This window comes from Aphelocoma coerulescens, chromosome 4, assembly GCF_041296385.1.
Source record: "Aphelocoma coerulescens isolate FSJ_1873_10779 chromosome 4, UR_Acoe_1.0, whole genome shotgun sequence".
Classification (NCBI taxonomy): Eukaryota; Metazoa; Chordata; class Aves; order Passeriformes; family Corvidae; genus Aphelocoma; species Aphelocoma coerulescens.
The window spans coordinates 53,658,595-53,672,852 of NC_091017.1; the positions used below are offsets into that span (position 1 = coordinate 53,658,595).

General features: G+C 37.3%; 1 protein-coding gene across 1 annotated transcript in view; it reads left to right on the forward strand.

The window, feature by feature from the left end:
* Positions 1–14,258, forward strand: part of GABRA2 (gamma-aminobutyric acid type A receptor subunit alpha2) — a 57,713-nt gene that overhangs the window by 15,193 nt on the left and 28,262 nt on the right. The window contains exon 3 of the mRNA XM_069012175.1: positions 10,246–10,313. Within this exon, the coding sequence (XP_068868276.1) occupies positions 10,246–10,313 (68 nt within the window). The remainder of the gene's footprint in view (positions 1–10,245; positions 10,314–14,258) is intronic.

Here is a 14,258-nt window from a genome sequence, read left to right on the forward strand (position 1 = left end):
TTTTGCCGTGGCTGACCACAGAGACAGACACACTCCAAAGGCTTCTGCTGAAGCTGATAATCACTAGGGGAAGACTTTTTCACTGACTTCGGTGGGCTCTGGCATGCTCTTCATTAAATAATTAACGCGGCTAATAAGCACTGTGACAGTGTCTGTTTTCGATTAGACAAAGTAGTGTGTAGCCAAAGAATGAAATGTTCTGTGTGTATCTATGTATTATCACAGTTTCTTGGCCATTCCACTGGATTCTGTGGCCATTTCACAGGTGCTTGATGAAGAAGGACTTTGACTTCTGATGTTCTTCCAGGAAATGATGAGAATTTGTGTTTTTCTAATGTTTAGAATGTGGGAAGGTCCTGAAGGACAGCCTCCTTTCATAACCTGTACTTTCACTGGCAAGTTGACATGTTACATATTTAATATATATGAACCAAAGTGCCTTCTGAAATCTAACTTGGATAAAATCTAGGATGAGTGATCTTGGTTAGAAAAGCAGCTGGGCCTGTGTAAGAGATGTGCAAGCAAATAAGCTAGCAACAAAAATCAAGTGAGTCAATAGCTACTATACAACAAAAGCATTGCTTAGGAAGCCCAGATTTGGCTGTGTTATGACTGCAAAGAGAAACTGGAAGCTGCTCTTTTTAAAAATGATACTGCTGTTAGGGGTAGATGTAGTTTGAAATACAGGAGGGACTGTCAGAGTGAGTGTATCAAATGAGATGATTTATAAGTGACTTGGAATGAAGCACAGAGATTAAACGTGAAATTAGCCTAGAAGTGTAATGCAGCAGAATTTGCCAAGGTGTTCCATGACTCTAAGTACTGAGGTCATAAAATTCAAACATTTAAAAAAGGGAAAAGAGATATAAGACTTCTAAGTTTCTACAATCTGAAATAAATTTGGGAGTTTTTCTGCCTTACCTACATGTTATGGTTTTTTTTCCTAATAGCACAAACCTCTAAGCAGAGTAGACAGAAATATGGTCTCATGCGAATAATAACTTTGCCCTCACTGCTTGTGTGATGAGACCGATTCAGGTCAGTTCAAATAATTACTGCTTTACTTTATCAAAGTCTGCTCCCTTCCAGACTTCCAGACTTGTTTGAGTGCTCTTTTTGTCTTCTTCTGTCTCATTCTTTAGGGAGTGTTGGGGCAGTCTGTTCATTTTAGCTCTGTCATGCTCATCCAGTTGATCTGAACAATGCAGTAGTCATATTTGTTACTTGGCCTGGTATTTATAAACACTCTCTCTGCATCCTGATGGAAGCTGTAGTGTCTAAAGGACAAGGTTTAGTGCTGATGTTTTATTTTTCTTTACATGTAGTTTTGGTTTGCTGCCAAATATGTTGTGTGTTAGCTTTTACCTTTAACCTTTTAGGTAACCCATTTCAGGAAGATCAAGTTTCTTCCAGCCAAACTCAATATGTTTTCAATTTCACATTTCCATTGAATATTTTGTGCAACTTTAACCAAAAATTACTCACATTGGTAGTTTATTTTAAGCTGAATACTTTAAAATTTTTTTTTTTTTTTTTTTAATGGTATGTGAGGATGTAATGAAAAGAGAAGAAATGGAGATTTGGCAGATTTCATGGTAGTCTTATGGGAACAAGTTTCATACTGTGAGTTTAGATTGTCCTTCCCAATGATCTGATTTATTTCTTTGCAACATTTTCTCTCCCTTTTTTAATTGTACCATAGTCTACACTACTGTTCATAATTACCCAGTTATCGCAAGTATTTATACAACCAAAGCATCCATATTGTATTAATATCTTTACAATGAACCTGTAAATTGGAGAACTGCTCTGTTTAAATGATAAGGAAAAAAATCCAAAAAGCTGTCTAGATAGTTAATTGCTTTCTTAATCGCTTGGCAGTCAATGCCTCTGAGATTGTCAAAATATTGCCGGAGGTGACAAAAGTCTATGAAGTCCAACAGTAATGAGTGAGAGTATCTAAATACCGTCTTTTCCCAGTGCAAAGAACCAATTAAGCTATGCACTTTTGGGTTGCTTTGAAATCTCTCTCATGTTGAAGTACTGGCATTATTCAGGCTAGACACTGGTTGATTGATTGGCCCAATGTGATATGAGCTGCACCAGTCAGTACAATAGCCTTCTCATCAGAGATAAAGTACATTCTACCTTAAATGTCTTAGTTATTCCCTATCTGATTTGGAAAGGAATCTGAATTCATGTTTCTCACTTTCCAAACCTTTTATGTAGAGACAGGGCTTTTGTTCATTCTGAGAAAGTGGCTTCTTCCACTGGAGATGTTTTACTTATTTATTTGTATAAAATAGCTGCATATGTGTCAGAATATGGACTGAGATCTCTTTTTTCCCACTGGCCTCTAGAGGCATTCACGGTCTTTGGCCAGTTGGCCCCCCAGACTGACGGCTTAGGTTTGTCAGTTTCCACGTCTTCTGGACCCCACATACAGTGGAATTCATTGCTTCAAACGGGTGGGCATCCTGTGTGGAACATGGGTAAAGCTGAGCATGTTGGCACAGCTCAGAAATGGTGTGGGCATAGCCTTGACTGTCTACAAATGTGGTTTGTAAAGTGGATAAACTGAGTAGGAATCTGTCAAGCTAAGTAATTAAAAATGCTGAAGAGAGGCATGCATCAGAAGCCTTTTTCTTACCAACACACATGAAACAACCAAGTTTGTGTTTGAAAACATTACCAGTCTCCTCTTCATCTATTCAGAGGGATGTTCCCTCTCTAGAGCCCATGCCATTCCTCCTTTCCTGAAAAGGGCTATAGGGAAAGCTGATAGTCGGGTTTAATGGAAACTTTTAAAATAGAGAGCAGCTCTTGTCAAGTGCATGCTCTAATTTAGAGCAGAGACATGAACTCAGTTATTGTGTGTCAGGTTCTGTCTTGACCACAAAGGTGAATTTTCTGAGGTAGAGCATGCTTCCTCAGTCTTTGGAAGGAGTTCTGTTTTGTGTAAATAATTAGATGTTGAGCAGAGGCTTCAGTTTATGTCTGCTCTATCCCACGAGTGCTGATAGGCTGTGGAATCAGTCTCTTGCTTGTTTTCTTGCTTTCTCTCTCAAAATCTTTCTGGCTCAGTAAATTTGTAATTATTTATAGTTTGAGGAACTCGTTGGGACTTGGTTGAGAGCCAGTTCTTTAGGCTGCTTGGCAGCACTGGGTTATTTTTGCCTTAAGGTAGAAATATAAGCAGCCAGGGAATTTTAGGTACTGACAATGTTAGACAGCAATTTAGGAATAAAGGGGATTCAGACAAATATAAGTGCAAAATTTAGTCACTATGATCTGGACCACAGAGACATTCAGATTAACTTTTATTGATTTAAATGGAAACTTGGAGCTTAAATAACTTTGTGGAGCTTGTCCAATATACTTTAAGAGATAATTGGGCACCAAAATCAGTCTTTTAGCTCTATCCTTGAGTGACTTTCTCAAATTTGTGGAGAAAGCATATAATAAAGTTAAAACTGTGCCTCAGATGTCACTTGTATCCAAGGTTCTTCATTCAAAGGAGGCTATGGATGTGTGTTTAACTTTGTGACCTGAAGTAATAAGGTTTGCAAATTAAAGGTCTCTTGGGAGAGAGAGAAGAAAAAGTAGTAAATATAATGTTTGTATGTGTGATCTGCACTCTTCTTTTTGACTGAGAGTTAAACCCCAAATTTTTCATATGTGAAAATTATCTTAGTAATGTGTAAGTGTTCTCTAAGCACAGAGGGAAGTTTTAATTTTTTCATTTGGTATCTGGTAATGGTGTTAAGGCAGTTTGCACCAGTGTCTTTTACATACAGGACAAAGAGTAAATACTATGATAATATTACATTATTTGTGTTACAGATGTGCCTACATACCATTCTGTGCACATTTTGTGGGTAACCTACACCTAAAAAAACCTGTTAGTTTAGCTAAAAACATATCTGAGAATGTTTTCCCAAGTAATTTTTGCTGCAGTAGAGAAGGGTGTTTGTTGACAGTTAAGCTAAATTTTTTTTCCAGGTCAATGTGTTTAACTGATGGTCAAAAAGTCTCACTCACCCTAAAGAAATACTGATGTTTAACTGAATTATTAAATTATAGCAAATTCCTGCTATTTTGGACCAGTTTTATTAATTTCAGAATAATGGACACTACTTTGCTGAAATATAAGTGTGGGCTTGGGCAATGTGGGCTGCCCAAGTATTCTGTTAGTGTAAATGACATAATGGTATTTATGGTATTGCTTTACAGGACTGCTGAATTTCCTAAGTTCTGAATAGGCCTTTGGAGGGCCCCTGATAGACTTTACATGGAGTTGTCAGTTTAATAAGTGATATAATGTCTGTTAATAGATACGAGCTCTTCAGAGGGAAGTCGGTTGGAGTCTCTGTGTCTACTGGCTTTCAATTCCTGTCCCTTCCTCCAGACATTTTCTCCAGAATATATTCTTGTTCCAGTCAACACCATGAGAAATTAAGTACAGTGTCTGATTCTGGTCTTCTTTACACCAGTGTGAATCAAGAATGAAACTGTTAATAGTAATACTTAGAGGTATTACTGCTCTTGCTGGTAAGCTTATTCTACATATACTTAGTTAAAGATGGAGATTGAAAGAGAATCATGGCTCATATTAAGATATTTTCTTGCTGATAGTTCATGGATAGAGTGAGGCCATTGGAAGTGAGAGAAATGAATTCTTTTCTTCTCACAGCTGACTTCAGTTTAAAAATTGGAAGTGGTTTTATGTAGGACATATGTGGCTTTGAGACTGTTGTAATTTAATAGTGGATAATGAATGAAGATGCTGAAGTCGGATAAATAAAATTGTCGCATAAACCACCAAAACCAAAAATAAAGAACTGTCAGAACACAATTTTGAAATATCTGTGTTCCCATGGATTTTGCTGCTTTTACAGCTCCATATTGCATGACCTCCTCTGACCCCCATTCCCTGCCAGCCAGTCAGTGTCTTGAGCTGCCAACAGACACACTAAGGAGCTTGTCAGATAAGGACAGCATGTTGAGTTGGAACAGTGTTTGATGGATTAAGACCCTGGCTGTTTCACCTGTGCAATTTCTGACTTGTATTATGAATGACATTTTCAAGGCCTTTGGGCAACATTGCCAAGCATGCCCCTGGAGACCATATTACAATGTCAGAACAATGTCAATTCCAGTTAAATAATTTTTTTAGAAAAACAATTAAATTAACATCAAGCTTTTGACAGCATTTCCACAAAAATTCAGAAATCCTCAGTTAAGGCTCCCATAGCACTGCAACTTGACCTCCTTTTTTTTTCGTTGTTGTTGTTGACTATTAAAGAGCAGTATTTTATTTTCACTTTTCTTTATTTTTGGCATGCTGTAGCAGTCTTTCAGTTACAGCCTTGCAGTGTTCTCCCAGGCACTATTAATTCTATGTTTAAAATAGTGTTTGTCTGAATTTTTTTTGTAGTATACATTAGAACTGCGTATGTATATTTTAAAAGCTCTCTGTCCCACCAATAACACTTTTAATGGTTTTGGATTACCTCAAAGAGATTGTCTTCTATTTTAGCTGCCCAAAACCTGTATTTACAGCTTTATTGACTGAAAATTCAAATTAAAAAGAATAAAAAGTCCAACCCAACCTACTAGCCTGTTTTCTTGTGAAAACAGCCTTGACACATTAATCAGTAATATAGCCAGCTTCATGCAAACAAACATCTGGAACCTTTCTGATGGTTCATTCTGAAGATTTTGCAATGATCACACTCCTTTCTTCTCTTATTTTAAACATACATAGAATGAGCCATCAATGTTTTATCCCTACTCTCTGTGAAGAAAGGACTGTAGATTATTTTGGTGAGAGAGGGAATGAGTAATATCGAGGTTATTCTCAAATATGAGAAATACTCAGAAATTTATTTCAAGAAAGATGGTGATGTCTCAGTCTTCTCCAGAAAAGGGAGAGCTCTCAGGTATGCAGAATCCTGCACATCTAGCTACCTCACATCACAGACACTGGAACTCTGTGTTCCCTGTCAGGGGTGCAGGCAGCTGAGAAGGGACATACGAAAGAATGCGAAAAAAATTTAAAAACTACTGTCAGAAAGCAGACCAAAAAAACTCATTGAAAATTTATATGCCTCTGTGGAATCTTCCAATTTTGACAAATTGGTAAATGCTCATGAGGAACCTTTTCATCTGACTTTTCTGATCATCTCCATCACTCAGCCTGAGCTGGTTTAGACTTCAGCTGCTGCAAATTCTCTGCCAAGCAGCCTACTTCAGCTGAGCCAGCTCTTCTACTGAGGAACAAGACAGCAGGATTTCGGACCATCAGAAAGGGTATCCCAACAGCAGGAGAGTTGGCATAAAGGAATTGACAATACCACTGATATCAACTCTAGCTGAGCTCTGAACCACTCTTCTAATTTTGACAAGACAATGATGTTGACATTTTCCAGTGTGATTATTTAGTGTTGGACAGCTGTAACCAGACTTGGCAAACGCTTGTACTTCACCTTACTTACAATGAATTTAATCCTTCTGCCTCAGTTTCCCAAGTATGGAAAATTGAGGATACTAAAATTATTATCTTCATAGAGGAGTTGTTTTAATTAACGTTTTTAAAGTCCTATGTGTAATTAAAGTGCACAGCAAACCTTCCAGATAAGGACAGATAAGGATGTATAAATCTTCTGCAATTTGGTATATGTGTTGCTTTTTCTTACTTTGTTTGTTATTTTTTTCCAGTAATGATACCATGTCAGTTCAAGTAAGAAGGGAATCAGAAGAAACCAGTGCTTGAGAACCATGTACAATATGATCTTAATAATTACTTCCACGGAAAGTGCTTTTATTCCTGCCTTTATTATTAACTCTTTTGACTATATTTTGTCAGTTTACCTTTGGCTTGATCTAAGTCAGATAGAGCTTCTCTTGTAACATTTCTGACCAAAGCAAGTTAGAAATGGTGCTGTAATAGCATTTGCAGAATTTTAGAGTACTTCCTGAGATGGTGGCAGCTATATGTTGTATTCTTTGTCTGAGATTTGTTCCCCTAAAAGAAGCATCATAAATAGAAATTACATCCTTACCCTTTCCTGTTCCCATTTCTTTGTATAACCTTCAAAAGCAGTGATTCAGAATAACTTAAGAGCCCACAAATATAAATGAGGATCCTTTAAAATCTCGACTGTTTTTCAATATGGGCTTCCGTTGATTGAAGCACTTTTGAAAATCAGGTCTTTTAGTTACGTGCTTGCATGTCACTCGAGGAAACAGATTTTATAATCCAAGTGTAAAACGCTTGTCCTTAACTTTTCTCGAAAAAACAAGCTAGATTTCACAAACACATGTTGCATTGAACATCTTTTAGCTGAGTATATTCCTTGGCTTTTCCAGAAGAACTGATTATCCAGAACACTTTGAATCTCTGGTGGGCTAAGTATGATGACTTGTGCTGTTCTTGACAGAATATGAGTTATAAAAAGCCTGTAACTGTGATGCCTGCTGGATGAATTTTGATTAGAGAGTCCATTTGAAACTGTGCTTTGTGCTTTTGAATTGTTTATTTGACAAGCATATACTCCTTCAAAGCAATAGCTACAATATTTGTTGTAAGAAAAGGAGGATGTATTTTTTCTTTTTGTAGACATTGATTCTGAACCCCCAAGTTTAATTTTTTAATTCAGAGGAACCTTTATTGTAACACTGTGTAAAGTAACAAGGAAGAAACAAATGCAACACTCAGGCTGCTAACACCAGTGGAGGGTAACAGGAGTAATTCAAGATTTATTACATTTCAGCTTCTTTTGTCCTTAAGGACTTGTTTTCTTGATGGTAGGCTAGGAATAGAAAGTTCTTAACTATGCAGAATTTGGAAAATAGGAGGCAGAAATAAAAATCTGCCATTTCTTCTGTAGTGTACTTTTCTCTTTCCTAACACACACCAACAGGGGGAATCTACAGACTGTTTTAATAGCATAAATTGTGGTCAATATGTTTGTTCTCCTCTCTGTCTTTGCTCATTTCTGATGGAAGGATGGATCCAGAATAGTGTAGAAATCATATAATAGAATATGTGATTTTTTTTAAAATTAAAACTTTGAATGCAAGGCAAGCTTGAAGATTCCATGCCCTGTAGTTTGTTATATACAAATATTAAAATCATTCCTCTGTGTCAAATAATAAATCAGATGCAAATAACTGATAGCAATAGAGCGAGGTTACAAGAGGACTATGCTTCCAAGCATTTGGGAGGTGGGGTGTGTGCAGGTAAAGATTTGCCCAGTGACCTTGTTACCTATAGTAGGGTCCCTTCAAATTATACAAGTATATTTGAAATTAGTCTTGATACTCTGCTGTTGGGATACTTGATTGCCAGTCATATTTTAGTAACACCAGTGTTTTTCATGGAATTATAATTAAGATTTTGTACAGTCATCGCAGTACAGGCCGAATTTCACAGTTAGTCCCTGCAGCACCATTTTACCTCCTGAACAGTAGCTCTCTTGTCACTCTTCCATTTCATTCCAGTCTGTGCCAGGTAACCATTTGGAGACAATAATATTTTTTTTTTCTGGAGAGTCTCCCATGGGCAGCAGGAAGTCATTAGTCCTCTGAAATGTACTTGTGGCTTCTGCACGATACTTCAGCCAGACCCATACTTTATCCTTGTTGAATACCAAGGATGGTGCAGACTCAGCAACTTTTCTGTCCACTGATTTAAAATTTGTTTGTAGGATGTTTGGAGTAGAAATCAACTCAGCTTGTGTAAGGATGCTTCATAAGGGATTCCAGAAGTCTCTATCGCACAAGTAAACATATCTCAGGACATGCAGAGGAATTGTAGGAGTCAGTCTTTATTTATTCGCTTGGAAAGCAGACATGATCCTGGGAAAAAAGATTCTTTTTGCTAGGAAGGGATTATGAAGTCCTGTATTCTAGTGTTTGGCTGAAGAAGGGAGTTTCCTTATAGATGAGAATGGGTGAATATTCCTCGCCCATGCTCTGGAGGGTGTCTGAAAGCACTGTATCTTTGCAGCTACATCCCTTTGAAAATGCACTGCTCCCCATGCAGCTGCTCATGGATCAGTCCAGGCCTTTTCCTGGTGCCTGATAGAGGCATGCTGTCATGAGTGAGCACCATTGGTTTCTCCCAGTAAAGAGCAGGGATTATACTGTTGGCCTCAGTATAATTAGAAGTAAAATTTGTTTACATCACATATTTGTTAAAAGGTAGCTTTTAGGAAAGCAGAAGCTATTAATTACCTGCATTTAATGATGATTAAATATGGAAATAGAATCACAATATAACATACTATCATAATGTAACAGCAGGATCACTCATGTAACAGGCAGTTGTATTACTTTTGGGAATGGGAAATTCTGTGGTGAGTCAAATTGCACCTAGTTATATTCAAATTTTTCTTTTCCAATCAGCAGCTGGCTTTAAGGCAGAGAATTCCTTGTGTTGACTGTCTAGAATGCAGACTTTAATTGGCAACTGCTGTAAGAAATTTCCTGTGTGTACTACCCCTCTTAGTGAATATCATTCTATTTTGAGCCTAATTGAAAGCTGAAGATAGGAAACTAAGCAATTATTTTTCCCTGCAGTACAATATCTAATATTCTGATTTCATGGCTGTCTGGCTACAATGATTAGGAAGGACATTTTCTCAAAGTGTTCACAGTACCACAGCAATGTATCAGGAGCATTGTGTATCAAGGCAAGGAACTATTATGTTAAAATACGTGCCACTTAAAACCACACCCAATTAAAAAGCAGGATGCTGTTCTGTTACATGTGGTGCAGTCAATAATTGCTTTTTCTTGTCTTTTTTTTTTTTTTTTGAAAAGCTGTTGAGGATGTAGAAAACAGCCTTCAACTAGAAAGGCTTTAATAGGAGAGATCTGTGACAGCAGAGATAGCACCTCTGCAACAAAGGCATTTTGTGTTTAGAACTGTACTTCCATGTTACTTCCAAGATGCTGTGGTTATTCTTGTTGGTAGAGAAATGGGATATACGTGTGTAGTTGCTGATGATTGTATAGTTCTTTAACTGAAACAAACTACTCTGTGGGACAAACTGTGTGTTAACCTCTGTGTGAAGTGGGAGAGAAACCCCCAGTATTTACAACAGAATGCTGGCTAGGGGTAGTAAACAAGGAGAGAAATCTGTTCAAAATGTCCCATAATCTTGCATAAAGAGTTAGAAAAAATGCTATCAATTTAAAATGTTTGCTTGTTTTTGTTTTTTTTTCTTTTTATATCAGATAGTATTACTGAAGTCTTCACTAACATCTATGTGACCAGTTTTGGACCTGTGTCAGATACTGATATGGTGAGTTCCTGAATCTTTTGCATATATGGGTAAATGGTATAAGATATATATAAACTTCCTTTAAACTTGTATTCTTCTTTTACTTATTGTGGATGAATTTAAAACAATTTCACTGAAATCAGAAAGTGCCTAACCCCATGTAGTTCTAAATTTGGAAATTGGTTTATAGACTTTACATGGTAAGTGTGCTTGTATTAGCTGTTTACTTTAGACCTGTAAATCTTCTGACTGTCCCACTGACTGTATTTGGGTTTATATTCTGGAGCAATCTTGAGATGGATGAACTGGATTCCTCTTGGGTGAAAACCTGGAATGAAAGGAGTACTCTTAATGTTGGCAATAGACTGAAGGACCTGATGGGAGTCAAATCTAAATCACACTTCTTGAAAGACATAGCTTGGAAGCTGGGTCATCAACATGGTTGTGGTGTTTTGCAGATCTGTCCTTCGTAATTTCATTTCAATTCATAATTGTTTAGTAAGCATTTGAGGAAGTCAGTGACGTTAAAAAAGAAAGAAAGTTTCAGATTATTGCTCTGGATTATAAAGAATTGTTTGTAGGCTTACTGCAAATAATACAGAGATTAGGGAGAATGTTTCACACTGGGTAGGAAGACCTGATGGATATAGCTTCTCTAAAAGGGAAGGGAAGGACAATCTCAAACTTACCTTAACTACCTCTTATGCCCCTGTCCACTTGACAGGTTTAGAGCAAGGTTGTTTAATTTACTCTGGGCAATGTGTAGGAGAGAACAAAATTCTCAGCAGATTCAACAACAAACTTTTACTTGCAAAATTTAGAACATTAAGGTAGAATGACACATTTTAAAACAATATCCAGGCAAAGTAAGTACTTCATAAATTTTAATTTAGCAAACTTAAACTTAGCCAACCTTAACAAATCCAGACACAAGGCACTTACTAAGGCATTGACAGGAATTTTTTAGTCTGGTTTACAGTGTATTTTGAGAAGTTAGGAGAAGAAAGGGAGAAAGAAAGAGAAAAAAAGAAGAATAGAATGATATCATCATCTGTGGATATAGCGGCAGGACTTGATTGTTGCAGTTTTAATGTGCATTGGTCCAAGTGGTGATCACAATCTTGACCCATCAGGGATGGCGGAAGCCCACGAAACACAAAGTTCAGTGGATTAACATATGCTTGGCTTTAGGTGGAATGCCCAGGCACCTTCCCCGGGGTGGGGGAGTTTTAGACTGTCTTTTGCAACACGGTGGATCTGTTGCAACACTGTAGGTCGTGCGCAGTCCTCTGGTGGAAAGCCCCAGAAATGAGTCTGGGGGCATTTCAGGGGTCTTTGATGGTTTATGACACCTTCTAAGACATGACAGCTGCCTCTCAGTCAGCGTAGTTGAGCCAGTTGTGCCCCATCAGAAGGGATGAACATCAGGCCTGTGTGTAAATGTCCCAGGTGGGAGGGAGTTTTACAACTGAGGCACTTGTGTAAGGAAGGACATCAGCATGATAAAGAGTATTAATCCACCTCACAGGATCTGTTTCTTTTTGGCCTCTTCCCTTATATGTCTCAAACCCCAGCTTCTTGCTAAACAAAGGTTGCATTGTCGTGGTCATCTCCTGGGGCTCGCACCCTCTGTACCTGGGCTCCTCCTCAGCAAAGCACTGACTGCTTTTGCAAATGGCTGATTGTTTGAGCCATTAACCATTAACATCTCAGTCTCCCACACTACCCTTGCCAATCCTGCACGAAATTATTTTTTAAGTGTTTTGAACATTCATTATTATATATGAGACATATAAAATACTACCTAGATGTATCCATAGGTATTCAAAATGAATATTTTTTAAATCAGGCAACATTTCTTTTTCTATGAAAAAATTCTGGTTATGCATCATACAAAACAGGGAACATTATGATGTTATGAACAAATTTATGAAACTAAATTTTTCATGGTACATTGTACATTTTAAAAGTTATTTGCTTACTGACTAACAGGTAATCATAGCTTTGGAGAATATATTCTGGTGGGTTTTTGTGTTTGTTTTTTTGTGTGGGATAGCTTCAATTTTCAAGTTATGTTTTGATATTTATGAATACATTAGTGATGCTTCACATGAAAGGCCATTTCATAGGAAAAATATACTTTTTTGTTGTTTTTATTACATGTTGCTGATTCTCTTGAGGTGTTTTTTCCTAATGATTTTAGGTTTTTGAAATTTTTATTTTATTAATGATTTTGTAAAAAAGGTATCCAGAGCTATGTACAAAGATGATATGAACATCTTGACCTTGTTGGTCTAGTATCTCATGACTTTACAGGGGTAAAGTCTTGCATTTATTGTAGTCCTGTGTAACAGGGACATGATACTAATCCACTTTTAAAGATGAGTACTGAGACACGGGGAGACTTACCCAAGGCTGCGCAAGTCATCTGTGCTTAAATGGAAATGTAATGAAAAGCTGCCTGAGCCTATTCCCTTGCTCCCAACACACTTTTGACATCAGTGGATAAATGTGTGGAGAACTCTGGGTGTCTATTTGCATAGACATATAGACAGTGCAGTAAGGGGTCAGGTCCTTTGATGCTACAGCTCTAAGAGATCTATGCAGAAGTGTTAATCAAAGCAGAGTGCAGTGCATCAGAACAGCAGCTGTTGCTGTAATGGGTAGGTTTATTTGCAGATAAGTAGATAGATAAGTAAGAGCAGTTTAATTCTTATTACTACAAGCTTCAGGGTTAATTTAGCTTGTTCTGTTGATAATTATAAAATAATTTTGAAACGTATGAGCAGTCAATTAGAAAATTTCAACATGTGAGTTTTGAAATAATAGCTTCCAAACCATCATGTATTCTGTCGAACATGAAGGTGACATTAGAGTATTAACCATGAGGACTTTTTCATTTAGGACCTGCATGACTGAATTGATAATGTAAACTATTATACAGACCATTCATGGATATTTTCTTCTGTAAATGTTGGAAACCCTGGGATATTATAATTTTTAAAATTTCCTCTTTAAAAGGCTTCATTGGAAGAATAGTTTGACCCTTGCCCATGTCCTCCAGAATTTTCAGAGCATCCCAAACAGATTTTTCAGGAAGGTTGGGTCCCAGCCCCTGAGGTCCTCTGCTGTCAAAATGTGAATGATGAGGCCCTCAGTCACATGAGGTTTTTAGGCTGAACATTGCTGTTGCCCAAAACTCTGATGATTATTGCTGCCCCTAGGATTCCTTCAGCTGGGGTTTCTTACAGTAAGAAAAAGCATTGTGTTTGTGACTGTACCGCTTTGCATGATCTATTTTCCAGTTTTTTTTTTCCTCCTTGGTTAGTATCTTGTGAAGAATAATGGTGCTTAGAAGAAAAGGGGTGCTTTTGAAAATAGGAAGGGGACTCATGTACATGGGAGATGATTAATATGTGTTTAGAGTATGGAAGAAGGAAGTGGCACACAGGCAGTGATGGGTTGGATTGGAGCTAAGGACACTGTTCTCACACAGCGATGATTCACGAAGCTGATAAAATGTAAGTCTAACCTTTGTTGTTGAATTGCTATGACTTTGTGAGGTTTCTGTTTTCCTCACAAGCATATTACCATTAATGGTAATATAGTATTGTGTACAAGCTGTGACTTGGTATGATTGCTAGAATGTAGGTTTTTATTCACATTCACTGTATTTTTCCACTATCACAATTTTGCCAAAAAATAATTAGGTCCAGGAGAGTTTGGTCTTTGACTGATTTTAAGTTAGCTGAAGTTGCCATTGATAAATTCAGGAGGTAGAAGATGAGGCTGAGATTTTTCTCCAAATGTGTTAAGAGTCAAAAACATTTGGTCCTTGTTGTGGATTAACATTTCGACAAAGTTAAAAAGATGCTACTCTTTGTTCTGACCAAAATAGTCAGCTACCAAATCTGTTCACTCTTGGCCAGGAGAATATTGCAAAATGTGCTTCAAATGAACAAAAGT